This window comes from Gavia stellata, chromosome 13 (genome assembly GCF_030936135.1).
Source record: "Gavia stellata isolate bGavSte3 chromosome 13, bGavSte3.hap2, whole genome shotgun sequence".
Lineage (NCBI taxonomy): Eukaryota > Metazoa > Chordata > Aves > Gaviiformes > Gaviidae > Gavia > Gavia stellata.
This window is the reverse complement of record NC_082606.1, coordinates 21,205,672-21,228,364: the sequence shown is the minus strand read 5'-3', so window position 1 is coordinate 21,228,364 and position 22,693 is coordinate 21,205,672. Positions and strand designations below refer to the sequence as shown.

General features: G+C 47.1%; 3 protein-coding genes across 3 annotated transcripts in view; all 3 read left to right on the top strand.

Annotated features, from left to right (window-relative positions):
• Positions 1-4,291, top strand: part of PCSK6 (proprotein convertase subtilisin/kexin type 6) — a 30,617-nt gene extending 26,326 nt beyond the window's left edge. Inside the window, exons 18-20 of the mRNA XM_059823582.1 lie at positions 892-1,021; positions 2,071-2,183; positions 2,630-4,291. Coding sequence (XP_059679565.1) covers positions 892-1,021; positions 2,071-2,183; positions 2,630-2,727 — 341 coding nt within the window. The 3' untranslated portion in view covers positions 2,728-4,291. The remainder of the gene's footprint in view (positions 1-891; positions 1,022-2,070; positions 2,184-2,629) is intronic.
• A 4,026-nt stretch (positions 4,292-8,317) lies between these two features.
• On the top strand, positions 8,318-14,339 carry SNRPA1 (small nuclear ribonucleoprotein polypeptide A'). The gene is made up of 9 exons (XM_059823916.1): positions 8,318-8,400; positions 9,027-9,174; positions 9,695-9,773; positions 10,153-10,199; positions 10,924-11,026; positions 11,568-11,647; positions 12,920-12,995; positions 13,443-13,536; positions 14,137-14,339. Exons 1-9 carry the CDS (start codon positions 8,319-8,321, stop codon positions 14,193-14,195), a joined length of 768 nt encoding a protein of 255 aa, XP_059679899.1. The 5' UTR covers position 8,318; the 3' UTR covers positions 14,196-14,339.
• A 373-nt stretch (positions 14,340-14,712) lies between these two features.
• Positions 14,713-21,868, top strand: SELENOS (selenoprotein S). The gene is made up of 6 exons (XM_059824023.1): positions 14,713-14,797; positions 15,002-15,136; positions 16,748-16,854; positions 18,237-18,326; positions 18,430-18,508; positions 20,430-21,868. Exons 1-6 carry the CDS (start codon positions 14,713-14,715, stop codon positions 20,507-20,509), a joined length of 576 nt encoding a protein of 191 aa, XP_059680006.1. The 3' UTR covers positions 20,510-21,868.
• The last annotated feature ends 825 nt before the right edge of the window (positions 21,869-22,693 follow it).

Genomic DNA, 22,693 nt, shown 5'->3' with positions numbered 1-22,693 from the left:
CCTTTAAATCCTGCCTTTTTCACTTCTTGAAAGTCCAATTATTTTCCATTGTTAGTGTTTGTGTCTGCCCTCGAAATCATCATAGATCTGATGATAATATGATCTCTAGACAATTCATGTTCAGTGGCATGAATCTCATCTATCATACATGGGCAATTTCCTAAGACTAAATCCAAAATATTTATTGATCTTGTTGGCAAGCGTGGAAGGGAACGGGCTCTTAATCCCTTAAGAAAATTACTTCTCTTCTAATTCTTATTCCAGTCAGTGTAAATGTACTTCACCACAATTATTTTTCAAGCCTTTTTTTGTCTCCTTTTCCTGCATAACCATTTCTCAAAGCCGGTGCGTGGAAGGCATCTAATAATACCACCTCCATCACCGCTGTTTGCTGTCCAGCTGCAACACCGCGGAGTCAGAGCGGGTCCTCTGCTTTCCCAGCTCCTCTCCTGAGCCCTTCCCTCCTCCAGCTCCTCCGCAGCCTAATTTAGCATTTCTTTTTCCACATTTTACTCTGCATAGGGTGGGAAAGCTAAACCGGTGCAGGCTTGGGAGCAGTGGCTGATGCCCTGGAGGGGATTTTGACGTGCAGTCCCCCAGTGAGACCCTGTGGCCGACTCTTGGCTCTGCGGAGGGGCAGGATGCTGGGTGTCCCATACTGGAATGGGAGCTGGGTTTTTTGGGATGGAAGCTGGGTTTTTTGGAGCGGGAGCCAAGCAGCCACACAGGACCCTGGTGGCACAACAAGCAGCTTTTTCACTCCCGGGCACGAGCGGGGCAGAGCGGAGCTGGTGCCCCCCCGTCTCATGCGGGGCTGCGGCCACGCTGGTGCGACGTGGCTCCTGTCTCCGAAACCGCCCATGTCATCTGCCCTCTCCCCTGTCCCCGCAGGGCTGGGCGAGGAGGACTGCGCACCCTGTGCCCCCGAGGCCCCCGCGCCCCACTGGCGCTGCGTCCCTGCCTGCCGCGAGGGCTTCTACCCCGCCGACAGCCCCGGGCTGCCCAACAAAGTCTGCAAGAGGTATGTTACCTCCTCGATAGTGACCGGAGCAAAGCCGGGAGTGATGGGGTGCGCTGGCAGCGATGATAAAAACAAAAAAAAAAGGATGCTGAAAACAGCTCCCAGCTGGAACTGTTTACCAGGGAAATTAAAATAGGGATGAGGGAGCCAGGGCAGCCGTGGGGCTGGACCCCACACGCCCCTGCCCTGTAGATTTAAGAGCAGCGAAGCTGCACGCTCCCCTGCCAGAGCCAGCCAGCCAAGACGTCTTAGGGCTACAGCGGAAGGGGCTCAGCCCTGGCCCCAGGCTCTTTGGAGGAGGTGTGGGAGGAACGCTGATGTTTAGGCAAATATTCCAGCTTTCAGTCAAACCTGCTCCAGCCGTGATGGAGGAGCCTTCGCCTGCTCCTTGGCCCAGCACACGGGGGCTGCGCGTGCGGGGAGACAGGGAGATAGACAGGGAGATGCCGGGAGGCAGCAATTTGCTCCCACTCTCTGGCACTCTGTGCTTTAAGTGGGGAGTGGGAGTGGATTCAGCCTCATTAAAGCGAACATGAAAGGGAAGGATTAAAGGTGACTTGGGAACACGCAGCAGAGCGCCTGCCCGCCCAGGGTTTCGCTCACCCGTGCTGGCTATCCAGCAGGGAGGAACAGGGGACCAGCATCCCTTCCCAGGGATTTTGGGAAGCCACCGTCCCCAGGCGGGAGGCACAGCTGGTGGGCTCTTTTCCCTGAGCAAATGGGTGGGAGCAGCAGAGATTCCCCTCGCAGCCCTTTTTCTAACTGGGATTGCTGGGAGGAGAGGTGCATGTCCCGCTGAGCCTTCCCAACAGGCGAGCGCTTTTGGGATATCACTAGCTGTCACTGGCATCGAGCTGGCACCACCGAGCTCATTTTTCCCAGGATTTTGATAACTTTTCAAGCTTCAGATTTGCTGTTTTCCGCATCCTCTGGTTCAGTCTCGATGTCGCAGTGCCGGCAGACACGTTTTCTGCCCTACGGCCCATTTCGGATGGCCGGGGTCAGGGTGTCAGTGCCAGTTCAGACCACGGCAGGGTCTCTGTCCCCAGGTGCGATGACCACTGCTCAGCCTGCGAGGGCTCCAGTGGAAACTGCCTCAAGTGTAAAGAAGGTTTCAGCCTCCTCGGCGGCTCCTGTGTGACTAATGAAACCTGCACCAACGGTAAGTAGTTGTGGCAGAACTGCTGGCACTGTACTGCTTCCCCAGTAGCAAAAATGAGGGTTTGGGGGGATTCCCTTCACAATGTAAAGCCGAAAGCGCTGCGGCTCTTGGGCTTGCTGGGGCATGGCTGCAGCGAGCTGGGCTCCGGCTGCAGTGGGCAGGCAGCTTACCTGGCAGAGCTGCTGGATATCTGCCTATTGCTCAAACGCATCCAAGCGTTTGTATTTCATTATAGTTTAGTCTTGGGGCTAATTCTCCCACTTGCTGCGAAGCTGCTTTATTCCTTCATTAAAACCATGTGAAAGATGCCCTTAAAAAGCGACTCCTTTTCAATTCTCTCTCTTCCAACACTGGAACGAATTGCACCGCCTGTTACGTGCAATGTTTGTTTATTTAAAATGTTAATCTGCTCTCATTTTCTCTTGTTCCTCGCCTCGGCCTCCCAGCTGACAAGACTTTCTGTGAGATGGTGAAATCAAACAAGCTCTGTGAAAAGAAGCTGTTTGTGCAGTTCTGCTGTCAGACGTGTCTTATGGCCGGGTAAAGTTCAGCGGCCGCATCCATCCAGGACTTCCACCAACTGCCAGCCCAGTTTTGCCAAATGTTTAGGACAAAAGTTTATTTTTTTCAGCTTTGGGAGAGTTTACATGGTGCTGTCAAGCATTCGCTCGTAAGTTTGATAGCTTTAATATCACTGTCAGTGCGTTTCTATAGCAATATGTTAAGCAGAGATTGGATCGTACCCTGAATGATCAAGTCCTGAAAGGCAGCAGTCAAGCGGTGATATTAATACTCTCAAACACTCCTCGTGAGCAGGGACCGATGCATGATCCATGTACCCAAGCTTGGTTCTTCGCAGAAATCCTACTGATCTGCCCGCTCCGAGCAGCTGGCAGGAGCCCTCGCTGCAAAGGATGCAGGACTTCACACATCTGTGAAGAAAGAGCCATTTCTGGCTCAATTTTTGGTACCCTCTTCTGCTAGGTGATGGCTGATATAAACCTGCATTGCAAACGGCCGGTGCCGTGCTCTGTACATACATAAAACGATGAATTCGGTAGTTGCCGGAGCGGTGTCCGATGGCCCACGCCGGCACTCCTGTTCGGATTCGGTCGGTAGCTGTTTCTCTCTGGCCGTGGCAATAACTGGAGATTTGAGGACCAAAGTGAGAGCTGATCCACGTGGCTCTGCTGGCGTGTCAGCCCAGCGAGTCCGGCAGGGCTTTGCCCTGCAGGTAACTGCAGGCAGGCAAAACCCGTGTGCCTACACGGAATCTTAGGGACTCGAGGGGTTTGTCTGCACGGAGCAGCCTGTGGGGTCACAGCCTTACCACGAAATGTATTTCCCTCCTGGAACTGCTAGTAAGCTGCTGATCAATTCAGTTCTGGAACAAGCTAGATCCTTCCTCTAAACGAGATGGTGTCCCAATTAATCTCTTCTGGCATTTTGTGTTCTGATCCTTCCCCTGTTTTGCTGGGTATACCCCTCTCTCTCACAAAATCCTCCCGTTCATGGCAGTGATTTTTCTTGGGCATCTGTTTCCAAAAGAGACATTTCAGGGATCTGGCTAGGAAACTCTTAATTCTACAAAACCCTTCCCCAAAACAAACCTTTTCGTGCTCTCTCTTAATAGTAAGTCATGTGGTGTTTATATAATTGTGTTTAAAATATCCTTGGCTATGTTGTTTTACAGATTTTTTAAAAATAACTTATACAATCCTTGTTTTTTCTCTGTAGACTATTTTTTACATGGGAGTGGGGAATCTTTTTGTGTCTTACGTCCTTCTCCTTTTCTCCTCTCTGACCTTGCAGAGCTGCTCTTTGCACCAGACGTATGTAAACACTCTTTCCTACGCTGCATGTTCTGATTTTCATTGTTAACAGTTTTAACGAGTTAAACCTTTTGCCAATGAAATTCACAGTACGAATTGTCACCAGTTCCTCACGGAGCTGGGATAATCCCTGCTTGGTTTCGGTTGCAACGACACGCGCCCTGCCTGGGCTTGCCTGCTCAAGCTTACCTCAGCCAGGTGAAAAGGGGAGAGCCACACTGTCACCGGTCCTCACCTGCCTGGACCAAACCCAAGGAAAGATGGAGCTTTGGCGAACTGACCTTTAAGTTAATAAACTATTGATCTCCCCTGACAAATGAATCTGTGCTTTTTACAAATTCATGCAGCCGCCATCCCGACCAGAGACAGGGCAAGGCGACGATGCACCGCGTGTCTTTATTTTGCTGGACAAAGCAGCTGTCCTGGCTGGAGCTGCTGATCAGCCCAGAGCACCTGCAGGAGAAACGGCTCGGGAACAGATGAGCTGCATTGGCAAAAACCTCACTTTTGTTCTCATAAAGGTCTTTTACCTTCAGAGGAAACTCATATCCCGAATACCCGTCCCGTGCCAGGCTGGGCTGGCGTCTCTGGTGCACCCAGGGCCATCTGGCTGGGGTTTGGGGCTGCGCTCGGGCACGGCTGGGCGTATTCTCCAGTTGTGGGGGATCCCGGATGAGCTGATAGGAGGGCTTGCTCCCCTTTCCCACCCGTACACGGAGCATCCTGCAGCCCCCAGTGCCCCATCGCAGTTCGCAGCCACTGGGAACTGCAGGGCTGGCTGCAGAAGGAGTGGAGTCGCTGGTGCATCGGGGAGCGGAGGGAGCTGTGGAGCCTTTTGTTTGTTGTGTTGGTTTTGCAATGTTTAACCATGGGCCAGGTGCCCAGGGTAGTGCCTGGATATCTGGAACTGAGCTTTTTAACTGTGGAAAAAAAGAAAAGAACCTCCCATGAGGGAAGATGCCTTCTCGGAGCTGTGGGCTCCTGCGTCTTACACGTCTTCACATTTATCAGATGATAAATGTGAATTAATCAGATGATTTATCACATACAGCGATTCCTTCTGTTGCTCCAGGATTCCCCTTTCGGTCTCATGCCAAACCAGATGTCAGAACTGGGGTGAAATGCTCCTGGCTTCTGCCCCTTTGGTTGTAAAATAACAAGACTTTCGTTTCTGTTGCTGTGTCACCCAGTCAAAAACCGGGAGCTGTGAATCAGGAGTACTGCCTCAGCTCTGCCTTTCAGTTCTCTGGCTCACAGTGGCCTGCCTCTAAATACTGCTCACTGGTATATTTAGATGTACTGAAATGCTAAAAAAAAAATAGATAGATGTTTACCCTTACATCCTTGGAATAACCTAAAATACACACTGGGTGAAGCAATGCAATTTAAGATGAGCAGTCCCCAGCAGTCCCAGCTTTATCCTGCTTTCTGCTGCCCTTCAGCCTGCCAGGGAAAGAGAAACAAGTTCTACACATTGAGTTCATGCAACAACATCAGCTTCCAGCATTTCCCAGGGCGCTAACTCCCTCAGAAATCATTCTTGGAAAGTAATAAAATTCAGATTATTTATCCAAGCTATTGCAATGCTTGCTTGGAGCTATTAAAGTCTCTCTGACACTGGTATGCTCAGAGGATCAAAGCGGCTGTGTCTTCAAGATAAACGCATATTTAGGCCATTTATTAAAGCTCGTTTCTCTATTGTCTCTTGGCACTAAAGACAAATCTATAATAGCTGTTTTCTGGAAAAATCTTAGTGCAGCCTGACTCCTCGATTGCTGTTCGGCTGTGAGGTTGCATCCACGGCCATCTGCCATCTCATAGTTGGCAGGTGGGGAACACACGTCTTAAAAATCATTGCTTTGACTTGCCATTACAAAGAAAGGGCTTTTAAGAGCTCGTGCACAGCACCTGAGACCAAGAATCTGTCTGCTCTCAATTACAATTTTATTGCGCTGTAGAGCTGAGGCATACAGCTGTATGGTGCTAAGGGAGAAAGGTCCGCCTTTAATTTGGCCTTGTCAGAGGCAGGACCTGCTTTCCAGGAGGCTGAAGAGGGTCTCAAAATTTTAACGACTGCCTGAAATGACTAAAGACTCTGTTGTCTTTACCACTGCGTGACTCCTGAGTCACGTACAACAGTGCCGCTAATTCTTCCTTTCTGCTTATGACAGCTCACTCTCTTTTTCTTGCTCTCTCCTAACTGCTTTTAAACAAATGCAGATGTTATAAAAACTTGACTATGTGCTTTCATATACAGCTTTGGTGAGGGTGTTTTTTAAGTAGAGAGCACAGGAGCTGCCTGACCCCAGCTGACACCTCCACAGGGATCACCAGCCAGAACAGAGCCAGCTCTGATGCTGTAGTCCTGGGGAACGAGCCAGGCATCACTCTCAGAGTGATATTGCTAGATGCTCCCAAAAGAAAAGTATGAGCCATCACTGTTCGGTGCCAAACGTGGCTGCAGCATTTAACCTATTATCACATCCTCTGGGTTCACAGAAATGTCATGGCTCACAAAAAAATCCTTCCCTCCATAGCAGTGGATCCCGAAATCATTCTGCCTCACCTCGCTCCGGGGGCCTTGAGGGCTGGGGAAGTATTTCTTGAGGGCCGCAGAAGCGGTGGCTTGGTGACATTCAGCAGGATTTGGGACCTGGGGGCGGTCAACCACTTCCCTTTGCATGCCACCTTCGGGCTATGTCATCTGTGCTGTGGTTCACCTGCCTGCAAAGCCCTGTTGCCGCCAGCCGAGCCCTGCCAGCGGGGCCAAGCACCTCGGCCGCAGCAGCCCAGCGCTGATGTTGGGCAGCGCGCCAGCCTCGGACCTAGTGACCTGCTTTATGTTGGAGTTACCTGGCCAGACACAGCAGGCTGAGCCATCTCAGCTCCCCCAGCGCTACCCCCAGCTCTTCCTCGCTGTTCCCCAAATCCCTAAGCCGAGTAAGAGGGGATGTAGTGACACTTGAAAGTGCATTTTATCTCGCAGGCAAAGGGTGAATATCATGCCACAGCCTGCGGTGTGTTCTCAGCCCATCACAGCTTCTCTGAGAGCAGGAACGCACGTGGAAGCGCCAGAGCAACTGTCTCAAATGCTGCAGGGGGAAGGTGCTTATGGGCAGCCCTATGGCCAGGAGCAAAGGCTGAACTGCTCCTTGGATGGAGGAGAGAAAGCACCAAGAGCTGTAATTGTTGTGGAGGCTGTCCTGGCTGCGTAGCAGGAAGGGAGCAGCATGTGTTTGAACAAGCACAGTCCCACCGGCTAAGCGCACGGGAGCCAACTCTGCCCAAAGGAAAGCAGCCTGCTCGCTGCCAGTTGTCTGCGTGGAGCAGGTTCCCGGCCTGCTCTGCCTCCATTTCTGCAGACTTAGTCCGCGCTTGGAAACCCCAGTAGCTGAGAGGGAACCTCCGGTGACATCTTTGTGCTGCTTTAGGGTACTGTTGACAGCAAAGCCAAGCCCCTACCGAGTTTGTTGATGGATGTGTCAGGCACTGGGCTGGGTGCCGGCCCCGTGCGCTCCCCTGGCCCGGCTGCGGCCTGCAGGGAGGCCTGGGGCGGCCCAGGGCAGCGCAGCTCCCCGGGGAGAGGAGCCTGGAGGAACCTCACCTCGGCAGGGAGAGGTTTTGCTGCCAGCAGCCTCCCAAGAGGGATCGCTGCCCTCCTCACCGGTACCGCCGCAGTCAGAGCAGTCCGCTCTGCAGGGAGCGGGGCGCCGCGGCGGCACCGCGGGGCGCTCGGGGCCGCTTTTGCGCGGGGAAGAGGCGTTCGCGGGACGCCGGGTCCCTCTGCTGACGGGCTGCCGCAGCGCGCCGCTGCCCGTGCCGGGGGAGCGCTGCTGCCCGGGCGCACGGCCTCGCCCCGGCCCTCCCCGCAGCCGTCCGGCTTCGGCTGCACGGAGCGTTAGGGTCAGAAGCGGGGTGAGACTGAGGAGGGGACGAAGGACGGAGGGGAAGGGCCAGGCTGGGGGGGCTGCACACTCCCCCTGCTCCCCGCCAGGGCGCAGCGGCCTCGGGACCCCCTGAGGGGGCACGGCCTGGGCCTGCCCGCCACCGGGCCGCCGCCGGAGCCCGGAGAAGGGGGGGGAGCGGCGGCTGCCCGGGCTGGGGCAGGGGAAGGCCGCCGCCGCTCCGCTCCCCTCAGCTCGGGGAGGAGAGGGCGGGCCGCGGGGCGGTGCCTGCCCGTCGCTGCCTCGGCGCTCGGCTGGTCGGCCTGGCCAGGCTCGGCGAGTTGGCCTGGCGCGGTGCGGCCTGGCGGCGGTGCGGAGCGAGAGGCGCGGCGCGGCGCGGCGCGGCGGGGCCCGGCGGGATGGTGAAGCTGACGGCGGAGCTGATCGAGCAGGCGGCGCAGTACACCAACGCCGTCCGCGACCGCGAGCTCGACCTGCGCGGTGCGCGGGCTCAGCGGGGCTCTGACGGGAGGGGGGCTGCGCCGGGGCGGGCGGTGCGGCCTGTGCCGGGAAGGGGCCTGCGGGGGCGGGAGGGCTGGGGCCTGCGGTGGGGCCTGCGGCCTGGGGGGCCTGCGGCCTGCACCGGAGGAGGGGCGGCAGCAGGACGGGGGAAGCCGGGAGGGAGGTTGTTGGAGGAGCCTGCAGCGGCCGGGGTCTTGGAGGGGGGAGTTAAAGAGGCTCCAGTGGCAAAGGAACCGGGGGTGGGGTGAGGGGGTGGAAGGGAAGGGGAATTTGGGGGAAATGTGGGAGGAACCTGCAGTGGTGGGGGTGGGACACACAGAGGATGTAAGGTGGATTTGGGCTGAGGGGTTACATACAGGGAGGGAGTTGGGGTGTTTGCTGAGGGGGAGGAAGAGGGATGCTTTGAAAAGGCTGCGGGGGCTGTTGGCTTTAAGAGGGGACAGATTTTGGTCTGTGTGTGATCTGGAGGAGAGTCGTTCTGGAGATGTGTTGACTGAGACTGCATTCTCAGACCGTCCAGATATGCTCCCTACGCACTTTGTCTCTTGCTTTGTTCTACTCTCCCGTGGGCACCATCTAATTCCTGTCTTGCACTCTCTCTCTAGGCTATAAAATCCCTGTTATTGAGAACTTGGGTGCCACGCTGGACCAGTTTGATGCAATTGATTTCTCTGATAATGAGATCCGTAAACTGGATGGGTTCCCTCTGTTGAGAAGGCTGAAAACTCTTCTGATGAATAACAATAGGATTTGGTAAGTGGTTGTATTTTGGCCAGATGGGACCTTGGGGCAGAGGAAAATGCTCTTGGGAGAGAAGTATGTGTGCATCTGTCAGTGCTGGGTAGATGTAGAAGTGTTTGTTTTACGGAAAAAAAATTGGCACTGAGTACTGTTTAGGCTCTCTTCAAGTTGCCTGCCTCATTCAGTGCAAAAGTCAGGCTTCGTTTTTCAGGCAGGACAATGAGATGCAGTGTTTAGAATTTGGCCAGAGATTTTGGATTTCAGTAATCAACCCCATAAGGAAAAAAAATGACGATACCTGCAAGTGAATGAACATAAATCTCATATTGCATCTAGTACTCTTACAGCGGTGGCTGGTATTTATTGCCAGCTTTATTAGAAAAAGTATTGTAGAGGATGCTAACCCAAACTTCTGCCAGTGTCAGACTGGGTTGTTTTACAATGAGATCCTGTATGTTACTGTATTTCTGTGTCTTTTCACCATTGGTAATTTCTGGCTTAAGTTAAACTTTTGGGTTTTTTTCTTCTTTAGCCGGATTGGTGAAAGCCTTGAACAGGCTCTGCCCAGCCTGACGGAGCTCATTCTTACCAACAACAGCATTGCTGAACTGGTAAGCTATCGATGCAGGATAAATCTAAACAAGCTTAAATTTGTGTTTGTCATCTTTCTAATTAACCTTCTTCTTGAGAGTCATGTCGTATGCTTTTGGTAATAGTTGGTGCTACTCATCTTTCTCATTAGCCTTTTTTCTTTTTGACTAATATCATATGGCTTCGGTAGTAGTTAATGGCGTACATATTTTAATGAACATAATTTGCAGCATGCAGTGGAACAGCAGTAGTCACAAAGTTGTAGTAGGTTTCCTGTTAAACTAATTGCAGTAATTCTGATTGGTGTCTAAAATAGATACGAGTTCAGGAACTTTGTTTTCAAATGTTTGATTCTCACTACATGGACTTACGATTTCTTACTGTGTTCCCATTACGTAGGGTGAACTGGATCCATTAGCAACTATTAAATCACTGACTTACCTGAGGTATGTAATCTTGAATAGAAAAGCTGCTCTTTCTCTGCTGTTCGAACTCTGCTGCTGGCCTGGGTCTTTGCTTTGATCTGGAATGCTCTCCTTTTTGTGAGCTGTGACAGATTCTTTATGATTAAAAATTGACTCGATAACCAGTGTTTCCACTACGCTGCAGAAATACCTGGTATGTAATGGGTGAGGCTTTATATTACTGACAGACTGTTGGACCAACAAGATGTAACATCTCTATAAACCAATATGCAAGCATTGAAGTAACCTTAACCTTTAAAAACCTAAAAACTAAAGTTTTAAACTGTTGTTACAAAATACTTTAAAATATATGTAAACAATGACTTTTCAGTAACATTACATTTGGTGTGAGGGACAAAAAAAGAAAAGCAATTTGTCCCGTGATTTTTCGGTTGATCAGTGTCCAGGTAGGAAATGTGACGGTTTAGTTATTTGAGGTTTTTTTTTAGTCTTTTTAGGTTGTTCTTTATGTTCTTCATCAATAAAATCTACTTAATTGATAAAATACTTTGAAGTGCAAGTTTTTACTATGGTTTTCATAATATCAAGGAACACTGTCGCTAGGCTTATTTAACGGTCTTATTTGTTGTCTCTTATAGCAGAAGGTACATTCATGCATTTAAAGTATATTAATGTATTTCAATATAAGTGTATCTTAAAATATTTTCTACTAAGAACCTCTTTATAACCTTAATTTACTTTGTAGCATTTTAAGGAATCCTGTAACAAATAAGAAGCATTACAGATTGTATGTCATCCACAAAGTTCCCCAGGTCAGAGTGCTGGATTTTCAAAAAGTGAAACTCAAAGTAAGTCTACTTTCTTCTGATTCGGCACAAGATGAATACCTTTTCTTCTTGTTACATTCTTGAAAATTCAGCGGTAACAGTGAGCTTTTTGCCATAGTTGTAAATTTTATTGAAACTGTATCATAAGTGGCTCTAAAACATGCTCTTTTTCTTTCATGGTTTCATTCAGTTAAGGTTATAGTCTGTTTAATTATGTTTAATTAAGTTTTACTAGCTTTGTTTGTTTAGTCTGATTCTTTTCTGCCCCTCTGGTGTTGGTGGAAAGACTAGACCTCTAGAGAAAGAAATGAGCAATCGCAACAGAGCCCTCTGCTTTCAGTGAAGATGAGTGTGGGAAGGAGCTCTTACTTTTAAGAGCACTAGGTTGATAGGTCTTGAGTCTGAGCATTTGGGCAATGTTTCTGTGCTTGTTCTTACATCTGGTCTCCATGTACCAATGTTCACTGATGAAGATGAGCCAAAGCATCTTTCTTGGCAAAGACAGAAGCTTTGCAAATTGCAATGTTCTTAAATTAACTTTGTGTGTGTGGTATCGCTGTAGGAGCGACAGGAGGCAGAGAAAATGTTCAAGGGCAAACGGGGTGCACAGCTTGCAAAGGATATTGCCAGGAGAACAAAAACGTAAGATAAAAAAACCAAATTTACACTGGCATTCTCCTTCAGAAACACCGCTTTCTTTGTGTGCAGTATTAGGCAGTAAACTGAAATATCAGCTACTGGCAGGATGCTTTAAAAGCTTTGATAGCCACAAGTGCCTTGTCCAAGCATCCCGATTTTTGGATGGTGGTGAACACATCTCAGAAATATTTTTGAAAGAGGTATTTGGTCAGGGTGGATTGATTTAAATCAACAAGTAGGAAACCGTAATTTTATTTTTTCTTTCTGTTATTTAACTGCAGACAGGTGGCCGTTGTTTATTTTGGGTTTTTTTTCCCTAGATAATTGGTAACTAAAAATTTTTTGGTTTGCCAGGGGATATAAACAGTAAAATCTGCTGTCGTTACGAGGACAAATGCAGATGAAAATCTTTAGTTAAGCTATTACAAATATCTGCTTGTTTAGTTTAATTCTTAAGTGGTATGTTGTATTTTTTGCTTAGTCTTTCATCAGCCTGTTTGGAAACCAGAATTTTGATCATGTATAGCAACAGCATTTCCAAATTCATAGTTAAATAAAAAAATACCTTGAACGTATTTAGCATTTAAAACTATAATAGATGGACTCTAGCTCTAGTTTATGAGTGAAAAGGGGTTCAGGTCTGTGGCAGAACAAGTAGGTGATTGAACAGAATAGCTCAATAAACAGATCTGAAGAAAATCTTTTTATAGCTGCAAAAGAGGCTGCAGCACTCTGATGCTGCGTCAGCACTTCAGGAAATTCTTTCCAGCTGATTACATCCATTTTCACAGACTACAGATTTTTCTTTTTTTTTTTTCTTAAAGCGGCAGCAGATAACCTTTTTCTTTTGAGTGTTAAGATTACATCTAGTCTAGTGTAAGCTTTAATATAAGCTGTGCTAATATCGCATTAAACGTATAAGAACAGGAAACGCAATCTCAGTTATTCTGTATTTACCCACCCTGCTTTTGTAATGGCGACAGACCACCTGAGTGTTCAACAACATCCAAATCCAACAGATTTTGTCAGCTGCTTAATTTATAAAGTTAAGGTCTGCCTCTCTTTATGAGGAGATGAAAAGGTTGGGGGGGTGAAGTGGGTCAGCAAGGACAAGCTGCTGGTGTTTCTGAAGGAGGCAACTCTTCACTGTATCAGTTTGTTAACAAAGATAAGATACTACACTTGATTGAATGAAATGCTTCCAAACCTAGTTTGGAAGTTAGAGAAGCACGTACTCTTCAAAAGACGTAACTGGTCTTTATTTTTCCTTTGAAGCTTCAATCCAGGTGCTGGTCTGCCAACTGACAAAAAGAAAGCTGGGCCCTCCCCAGGGGACGTTGAGGCAATTAAGGTAAATACGTCAGGACAGCACACGCGGGCAAAAGTGGAGGAGAAACACTCTTGTGGATCCAAACGTTTCCAACGTGGATCCAGCGTTTCCTTCCTGCTGGCAACCCCTGAACATTCAGATGAATAGAACAGTGTGTCCTAACTTTGTTTTAGGTACTTTTTCTGTAATTTTTCTTCTGTTATGACATACCTGGTTTTTAAGAACTTAAATTAAACTTTGGTCTGAACTTAGAGCTCTCCCAGGATAGAGCATCCTGTTTAATAAGGAGGGGGGGGAGTAAGATTGTGCTTTGTCATTTCTAGAACTTTCTAGAACTAGAATTTTGTAGAACTTTCTATAGAAGCTTAGCTTCACTTAAATGGGAAAAAATCTTGTTCTTACGTTTATTCTAACCAGACTGAAGTACCGTATGTGAAGATTCATTTTGTTCTTTTGTCCGTTTTTTAGACTGCTATAGCAAATGCCACAACTCTGGCTGAAGTGGAGCGACTGAAAGGCTTACTACAGGCCGGTCAGATTCCTGGCAGAGAACGAAAATCAGGTCACTCTATGCTTTTATTACTTTTGTTTCCCAAACAAAATCTACCTCTCTTCATTGCTTCCTGATGCTTTACGTGGTCTCAGTAGGGAGTTACGCTGGAAGGTCCAAAGAGTTAGGGAGTTGGAAAAACTCTTTAAAATGAGTGTAATTTTATAGTCTGAATAATTGAGGATCGCATCTGTAAGACTGTAACCAGCGTATTAGCCGCCTGGCCTCTGGACTGGCATTCAGGGCTGTTACACCTGGACATTGAGAGCAAGGTGCCAAATGTCAGCCGTAAGTGCTTTGCTGTGTTGGCTAACTCCAAACAATTCATCCCAGTTACTTAAAAACAGTGATCAATTACAAAGTATATTTGGACTCTTGTGAGCATTAGTGCCTCAGGTGGGGGGACAGGAATGTCTCTGTGATCTCCGAGAGGTCTCTGCGTGGACGAATCTTAACTGCAGACTGGCGGTATCGCCTCTTCTCTGTGTATTAGTGCTATGACGGTATTTTAAGAGTTCACATCATCAGAGAGATAAAAATTAACACTGTCCCTGCGGGAAGGGAAACCAACGTTTGCAGTAACCGCTCTGAAGCTCTGGCGTGTCCTTTCAGGCCCATCAGAGGACGCTGAAGAAGAAATGGAAGAAGACACGGTTCCCAACGGCTCCTGAGCCCAGGCCGTGCCCGACGTCCCTCGCTCCTCCTCAAGACCCTCTCCTGCCGCCGCGCTGCTCACCCTGCAGGGGGGCTCAGGCCGCAGCGGCCCCCCCTACCCTGTCCTTGCGCATTTCGGTGTTCAATAAACGAACGTTTCCTTTTTCTCCCCTTGGTGCGGCGTCCCCTTCCCCGGCCGGGCCGCCAACAGAGCGGCGCAGCAGCGGGCGGCATGGCGGCGGCCGGGGCTGTGGGGACGGGACGGCCATGGCGGACGGCCGCGGGAGGGGGCGGAGCCCTGCCTCCACACCCTGATTGGCTCCCTCGCGTCTTTCCCCTCGTCTCTCATTGGTTGCCATGGCCATTGTGTCACCCCTTTTAGTCGCTGCCGCCTTCCCATTGGCCCGCGAGTGGAAGCCTTGCTTCCTGGTTGGTTCTCTGGCCCCGAGGTGGTGGAGGACGAGGAGGGCGGTGATTGGCGCAGCCAGCGGGCGCGCGGGGCGGCTCCCGGACGTGAGGCGGCGGCGGCGGGCGATGGAGCTGGGAGGCGGCGGGCCCGCGCCGGGCCCCGGCCAGGCGTCGCTGGGGCGGGGGGGCCTCGAGTTCCTGCAGCACACGGGTGAGGGGCCGCCGGGGCGGGGGGGGTGTCCCGGGCTGAAGGGAGGTGAGGGCGGGCGGGGGGGTGGCGGGGCTGAGGGGAGCCCAGCGGACTGGCTGGGGAGAGGCGCCGGGGCCCGCCCGGGCGTCCTCCCCTTCTGGCCTCCTGGCCGGGCGGGCCTCTTCCCCGCAGCCTGCTCTCACCTACGGCTTCTCCCCGTCCCAGTGGGCTCCCTGCTGTCCAGCTATGGCTGGTACATCCTCTTGGCCGCTGTCGTCGTCTATCTCCTCATCCAGAAGATATCCCAGAGCCTGGCGGCCGGGCCGGGCAGCCGCCCGGGAGCAGCTGACGCAGCTGTGGGTGAGTAAATCTTTGCTTGCTCCTTAGAGCTGTACAGGGTGGTGCCTGTGTCCCTTCTGGGTTCCTGCTAGCGCTCCGCGTCGGGATGGGGTGTCTGACAGCTGCTCAGGTCCACGCACACAGAGTCTTTATTTAATAACAACCAAAAAGATTCAATTCTGGGGGATTTTAACGGTGAGTCATACTCAGGATAACTCTTTAGGCCCACAAAAGCGTACAGATCGTGTTACTGAAGAGATCGCTGGGGAAAGGTTGGACCAAGAGAAGTGTTTTTAAAAGGTTGTGTCAAGGAAGAGTTGTGTCCCAAAGTAATGTGGTTGGGAGAGGAGGAGCGGGGCATTGCAGAACAAGGGAATAGCTGGTCTTTCACAGTGCAGAAGCTGAGAGAACCGCCTGGTTCAAATGAGTTGTGGGCAGTTATCAAATAACTTCCAGACTTATCAAAGAAAAACAAAACATCCAAATCTAAATACTGGGGAAACCCCCCTTTTGTTTAATACTAAGTTTTTATTAATATTCATCGTCTCTCTCCTTTCAGTTATTCCTTCACAGTTCCTACTCTGGCAGGATTGTGTACATTTGGGGTGTAACTGCCTCTCGTCTGTGTTATCTTCTGAAGTGTGGCATGGGTTGTGAATCTTACACAGTCATGGTCCTGCCTCATTTGCAGACTCACTGCTGTAAAGCACAGGCTATACTTTTGTATCTGCCAAAACACTAAGTGCTTGGCACTGATTCCTTTGGCATGTTGGCATGGCACTGCATGGGGCCCCAGAAAATATTACGCACGTGCCCTTATCCTACCGGTGTTCCTTTGTGATGTTAATTAAATCTTGATTTAATTGCCAAAACTGCCTGCAAAATAAAATTACTGAAAGTACTGAAATTTCTTTTACATATTCATCATTGGATGGTAGCAAACATATAAGGAGACAAACAAGTGTGGAGATACTTCAGCTACTGGGAAAAAAAAGAGTAATATTTGCCTTTGTTTGGATATCGCTTTTCTTTTGACTTCTAAAGGCCAATGATGACAAGAAGTGGTGACTCAGTGTAGATTTTCTGAGACTGCCAGTTTTCTCTTGAGATATGTGTGATATTTCTAAGTAATTTCTCTGCTGATGGAGCATGTTAAATCAGCCACTGCTTTACTGCTGTAATGAAACAAGCAGGACCAATTGCCAGAAGGAGTAGGAGTGAATGTGGGCCGGTTGCCTCATGCTTCTGCGTAAAAGAAGTTCTCAGGGTAAAAATGGAATCACTGCGAAGCATGGGTGATATTTCTGAAATTATTTGTATCCAACAAATCCTTCAGAAATAGAAGCAAGTATCCTAGAAGTGTGAATTTTAATTTTTTATGGGTTCATTACATTGGTGTCCTTAGTCATTAAAATCCTGTTAAAGTAATTGCTCTAAAAATATTAAAATATTATGAAATTTAAATCAGCATATAAATTACTGTAAATGATTAGCTGGAGACTGAACTTGAGCTGTGCTTTTCTGCAAAACAACTGCAGGGAGAGATGTGAGCCTTTCCTTATTACAATTCTTTGAGGAGACCATTTAGAATTTATTTTGAATAGCTTTGCAAACCCTTTCCCAATTTCCTAGAACCTGATGCGGTGGTAAGAAGGCAGGAAGCGTTGGCAGCAGCTCGCCTCAGGATGCAAGAGGAGTTGAATGCACAAGCAGAAAGATACAAAGAAAAACAAAGACAGGTAATCAGGGAGCATTACTTTCTTTAACTCATAAATTTGTCATTAAGTACTTTGTTGCTGTTACAGAAAGGTTTTTTCCATGCTAGATACCAGAAGAATAGGAGACCCGCTCTTCCTGCTGGAATGTGGGTGGTGGGTTTTTTCCCCCTCCTTTACCTGGACCGCTTGTGATACGGTTTGATACACGGAGCAGTAAAGGGCAGTAGGTACCACAGTGGACCTCCGGCGATGCAAGCACATACTTATATGCTGTTTTGACCTGATGTCTTGATGCTCTTCGTCGATTAGAATGATTAATACATGTAGTATTCTGCTCCTTCCTGAAGTAGTTAATCTCTGTGGTACTTCTCCACGAGTAATTGTGTGCATGGGACACTGTGGGCCTGATCTTTTTTTTTTACAGGTAAATCTGTACCTACAGAAACTTAGTTATATGTGCAGTGAATGGCTGGAGGGGATTTACTGGCCTTTAGACTAACTGCACACATGTATTTTCTGTTCTTAATGGCAAATGTAAGTTCTTAGAAATGTAGCTTAGTGTTACTGTATGGTTTGAACTACAGCTTGAGATAACGAGGAATAGCATAGTGCTCTGTGGGGCAGCGTAGAAAAGTGGATGTGATCAGCATAGCCATATTGCTCATTAATCCCAGCTCTTCTTCTATTTTTACTTTTGCAGTCAGCTATATTCAGACCTCAGTTTATAGCTGATACTCCAAGAAATGTTGGCAGTTAAAAATGAATGAAAAGTCGCATTGTGGAAGAAAATAGCCACTATGTAGAAAATCTAGGTCTAGGGTGCTTGGACTTGGGCAGCTTTGCTTTCTTTAACTGGATGGAGTAGCTACCTCGTTTCCTTTCTGTTTGTTGAGAAGAAGGCAGTCTGTCTTAACCATTAATTTCTTTGGTTTTGTGGATAAATTGCTTTAGAAGACAGCTGGGAGAACTGTTGATAATGTATATTGGGATGTAAATATATAGCTGGCTGTCTTGTTCATTTGAAAAACGCATTTTCTTCTGTAGAACCCTACGTTGTATATTAAATTACTATCATATGCAATATTCTTTACTCAGTACTTTTTATAAATTCAGGATTTAAGCTTGCCACTTAGTTCTGTTTTACTTTCAAAATGTTTTAAAGCATCAAGTGGTCAAAAGAATCTGCAGACACAGTCTGTATATATTGAGGAGGGGTGGTTGTTCTGTGGTTGGAAAGATGTGGGTGTTTAAAAAAGTAAATGCTTCCATAAGCTTAGAGATACTGCATCACATAAAGATAGATCCCTTGGGTTTTGATGCGTCTGTTGTAGCTGCTTCTGTAGCACTGGTGATTCTATTAGTTCTGAAATCTTAGTCTTGCCTCTCCTGGATTTGTTCCTTAGCTTGAAGAAGAGAAGCGAAGGCAGAAGATAGCGATGTGGGAAAGCATGCAAGAAGGAAAAAGCTATAAAGGAAACCTGAAACTGAATCAGGTAACAACTGTGTCGTTAATCACGTTACAGTTATGTTTATGTGATTAGATTAGCTGAAATTCATGTTGATTAAATTCTGAGTAACTTTTGCTTTTGTGAACAGCAAGAAGTAGAATCTGGTGCCTCCACCTCATCAGCAGTCCCGAAATCTAAACCAAACAAAAAGCCCTTGCGAGGAGGTGGTAAGTATGAAAACCTTAAGATATTCTGAGCTTGAAACAGAGCACTTATCCAGCTGCATACATAGTCCTTGTATAACTACACATAACTTTTCTCTCCTTCAAGGAGGAAACAAAACGTGCCTTACAAATGAGCTCTACACCTCTAACCAGTGTGGCCTGCTGTGCATCTTGTGCAAAACCTAGCAGGACGATTCTATGGTGCTTTTCCCCGGGGAAACAGTGTTTCAGTTTTCTTGTAAATGCTTTTGCCATAACTTACTGAGATTATTGTGACTCAAAAGTATAGATTCTTACAATACTTCTGGGACCCCGCCGCCATTACTGTAAAAGTCCAATAATTTAATACCTGGTCTGTCTTTCAATCACCTCTAGTACTAACTAAATGCAGCAAGAGGATATTTTACTTTGTATTACATAGATTCAGGCAGATAAAAGTCTTCAATAAGCAAAATGTGACCTTATTTATCAGCTATCACAATAATGACCTTATTGAATAGATAAATCCTGCAGATGTATAAACTCTTATCAGCTCTCGCAAACCACCTGTGGGTCTTATCGTTAAACTCACTGTCATCTACTGAAATCATCTTGATGGATTAACTGCTTTCTCTCCTCTTGGCCAAACAGCCTGTGCAATGCCTGCAAGCGCTAATTTGGGTATAATATTTCAATTACAATTTTCCATAGTGGAGGGGGGTCATCTAGACAGCCTCAATCCTATCAGACTTAAAGGGAAACCAACTTAGGGTGCAGCGCTGAGTAAGTCACTTGATTAAATGTATGCGACCTCAAGATTCGTGATTAAACATGTTAAACCTCAATAATAGTTCAGTGCTGAAAGTTCTGCTTTGAGTATTTTCCTGACAGCTGTTGACAATGTCTGAAGAAACTGACCGATTGATTCATCTTATGTTGTTTAATATGAGTGCAGTCTAATGGCTGATACTGTCAAATATCCTTGATAGCTCTTGCACGGGATATTTACCATTATGGGGAAAGAAAAATGTACGGGTAATAGCTGTGCTAAGAACCAGGATCAGGGCAGCTGGGCTGAGGCACCCTTCCAGCTGCTACCTGTCCTAGCTTCATCCTAAACAAATTTTTGCTTAAGTAACAGATTATAGTATTAGAGGTCTGTGATCTTCTCATGAGGTAGATCAGCATGAAGTGAAAGAACCATCTGCACTGTTCAGCTGCTGAATTAAGCTAGAAAGCAGAACTCAGCTAGTATGAGAAAAACTTCAAAGATAGAGGTGATGCTTGAAGTTTCAGTGGAGCAGGTTGCTTTGAAACCTACTCAGTTAGCAAGGCTGCTAGGTTTTCAGTTGTCTTTTTCTTTGCCTCGTACAGAACTAATTGAGGACATTTGCCAAGTTGTATCTTTCCGAGTACGTAGTCATAAAATGAAGTTGCCTATAGTTAAGGCATTAGGAGGTTCAACTAAAGTATCTGTTTGCCTTACTGCATATACTTGCCTTTTCAAATTCTTTAAAAAAAAATCTTACAGTAGTAGTGAGCGGATCCACCTTTTGACCTTCAGAGTGTTCCGTACAGGATTGGAGGAAAAGATTCTTTTAAGTCCCTAACTATTAGGGCTCTTGGAGAACAGGTACCCTCTTACAGAGCTTTAATGCAGACTTAGAGAAATTAAATGGTAATTAATTTCAATTTAATTTAACCTGAATTGATCAAATTAAAACACAAGTGGTTTGCAATGGCTTCTACTGTTAGCACTATAAAAATAAACCATGTCAAGTCTGGATATTTTCTCTGTTTTCATTTTCCTTAAAATGCTGCCTATGTAGTAAGTATAAACAAGGTGCAAATAATTGTGAGACGTGTTTTTTGTGTTCCTTGTGTGTTGGTGAAGGCCTGTTGAGGACAAATATTGATACGGTGGATTTCTCCTCTGTACTTCTAGGCTATAACCCCCTGTCTGGAGAAGGAGGAGGAACTTGTTCCTGGAGACCAGGCCGGAGAGGCCCGTCAGCAGGTGGATGAGGCTAACCTCCCTAGTGTCTCACGTCACTAGCAGGCTTGATCTTACCCACTGTCTAACTGCCTACAGTTTGCATGTCACAGTGACTCCTTTGGGATTGGGTTTAGTGCAGGTGGTAACTTGAAAACAGATTTACACCATTTCCAAATAGTAATGGGGAAGCTGATACTACACAAGAAAAAGACGTGATCCTCTTAGAGAGGATGAAGAAAGAAACAATTTCAACGTAATCGGTTAATTTTCACTCTTCTGTAGAGAGGAAGCGTAGTCTCCAGCCAAGGTGAATCACCTGGGAATGTGAGATCTGCGTTCTGTGGCTGGCTACTCAAAAGACTGGCCTCAGGCAAATTTAATTATCTATGCTCGGTTTACCACTGTAAAATGAGGATATTTACTATCCTCAGAAATGTGTTACCAGATTTACTGTGTTTGGCTGGAAGGTACTTTAGAGGCGGAGAATATTATCATCATCAGATGCCTCGAATTTTAGGCGGAGGGACTTTCAGAAGAAACAGATAAGCTGACAAATGCCACGGGTTTGTACCGCAGGCCAGTTATTGCAGAAGAGTCTCTGTGACAAGCTGCCTTGAATGATGTTTTCCTTATAAATGGTAAACAAACCAGTGAGGATTACTGATGCTAGACAGCAGATGTGGGGGGGTTCTTGCTATTCCTTTTTTTTTTTATTTCAACTGCTTTGTAAAAACAAAATACTATTAATATTAAATATAATTGCAAAGAAATCATAAATCTAGTATTTACAATCTTGTGGGTTTCTGCAGCATCTTTTTATATATAGGAGGCATATGTTCTTGTGCAATAAATGTGTATTAAGCAAGATGAGAGATCAAATGAAATTATTTTCATTTGACTACCTCCATAAACAAAAGGGGTTTTTAAGTTGTTCTTTTTGGCTTTTAACAGTTTTGTTTCATTTGGGTGTTCTGTGTTCCAAATCACGGCTTTAGAAGAATCACCTTCAGGTTAAGACCAAACCAAGTTTTCCCAAATTTAAAAAATGAAACTCCCCCTCCTCTTCCCCACCCCCTGTAAGTGATTCTGAAATTGGATAGACTGCATTACTGGTTGTTAAGCACTCCAGCTGCATTTGAATCTAAATCAAGAAAACACGTAACAAAGGTCTTTGCTCTAATAGAGCGGAGAGGGTTTGTTTCCAAATTACTGGACAAACACAGTTTGAGGAGGAGGGGATACACAGGCATGGTCAGCTCCAACACTGCAAGATACTCAAAGGGAAAAGAGAAGCTGCAAACTGTGCTGAGATCTGTGTGTTGGGGGCAGCAGGACTGTGTATAGCTTTAGCAGTGCAGCATCAGAGTTACACCTTGGGGACGTTAAGAACTTACTTTGTACTGACTTGTTCCGCATGTGTCTCAGGGTGGGAACTGGTAGCCTGGCTGCACGGCTGCCCTGAACAGCCCAGCTAGATGCCGAGGTGTGTTCTTACCCTGCTGCCAGCCCGTGCAGTGCAAAAGCTGGGGGTGGTTTGTGCTGAAAAGAGCCTCTGGCTACCAAATGTGTAAAACTTGGAAGTGAGGGACTGTAAGGAGTAAGTTACTGAAGCATGTGTGGTCTTCATCCTTCTGGTGTTTGTACAGCACTGTGGATAGAAAATAAAGTTAGAGCTGGTCATCGTAAATGAGCTTTCCAAACATCCCATCCCTTGATGTGCTCTCTAGCACAAAGTGCAAAAGCCGAGTAAAATCCAGACTGTCCTTGATAAAGAGTGAAATAGTTCCTGTCAGTGTATGACAAGTGCCCTGTGTCCGACTACTGTTACTGAGCTTGTATGTAGGCATTAAAGTATATGTCAGTGTTTCATTAGCATAGCTTGGAGCTGCGTGAACGCTTCTTTCTAAATTCTTACGCTTGGAATATTTGTGTTCATCAATACGTGTAAGTGCCAACTTGGAATATGCTGTTTATATGTCTATAGATAACTGCTCTATATGTCAGGCCGTCCGTGATTTTTTTCTCTTGACTATAAATGTAACAGTAGCATGTTACTAGTAAGTTTTAAAGTTGCCAGCTAATGAAATGGAAAGGCGAAGAACCTTTTACTTTAGACCCACAAAGTGTGTGTTCAAGTGCGTGTAGAAGATGAAGTGAGAAGGCTCTTAATGTTCCTACGGAAACTAGTTTTCATTTCCTGGCTTCTGTGCGTT

Excerpts from the sequence above, each read along its gene's own strand:
- SNRPA1 (XM_059823916.1), top strand. The coding sequence starts at position 8,319 with ATGGTGAAGCTGACGGCGGAGCTGATCGAGCAGGCGGCGCAGTACACC. Across the intron at positions 9,774-10,152 it reads ACAACAGCATTGCTGAACTG|GGTGAACTGGATCCATTAGC; the intron begins GTAAGCTATCGA and ends CCCATTACGTAG. Across the intron at positions 11,648-12,919 it reads ATTGCCAGGAGAACAAAAAC|CTTCAATCCAGGTGCTGGTC; the intron begins GTAAGATAAAAA and ends TTTCCTTTGAAG.
- SELENOS (XM_059824023.1), top strand. The coding sequence starts at position 14,713 with ATGGAGCTGGGAGGCGGCGGGCCCGCGCCGGGCCCCGGCCAGGCGTCG. Across the intron at positions 16,855-18,236 it reads ACAAAGAAAAACAAAGACAG|CTTGAAGAAGAGAAGCGAAG; the intron begins GTAATCAGGGAG and ends TTTGTTCCTTAG. Across the intron at positions 18,327-18,429 it reads GAAACCTGAAACTGAATCAG|CAAGAAGTAGAATCTGGTGC; the intron begins GTAACAACTGTG and ends TTTTGTGAACAG.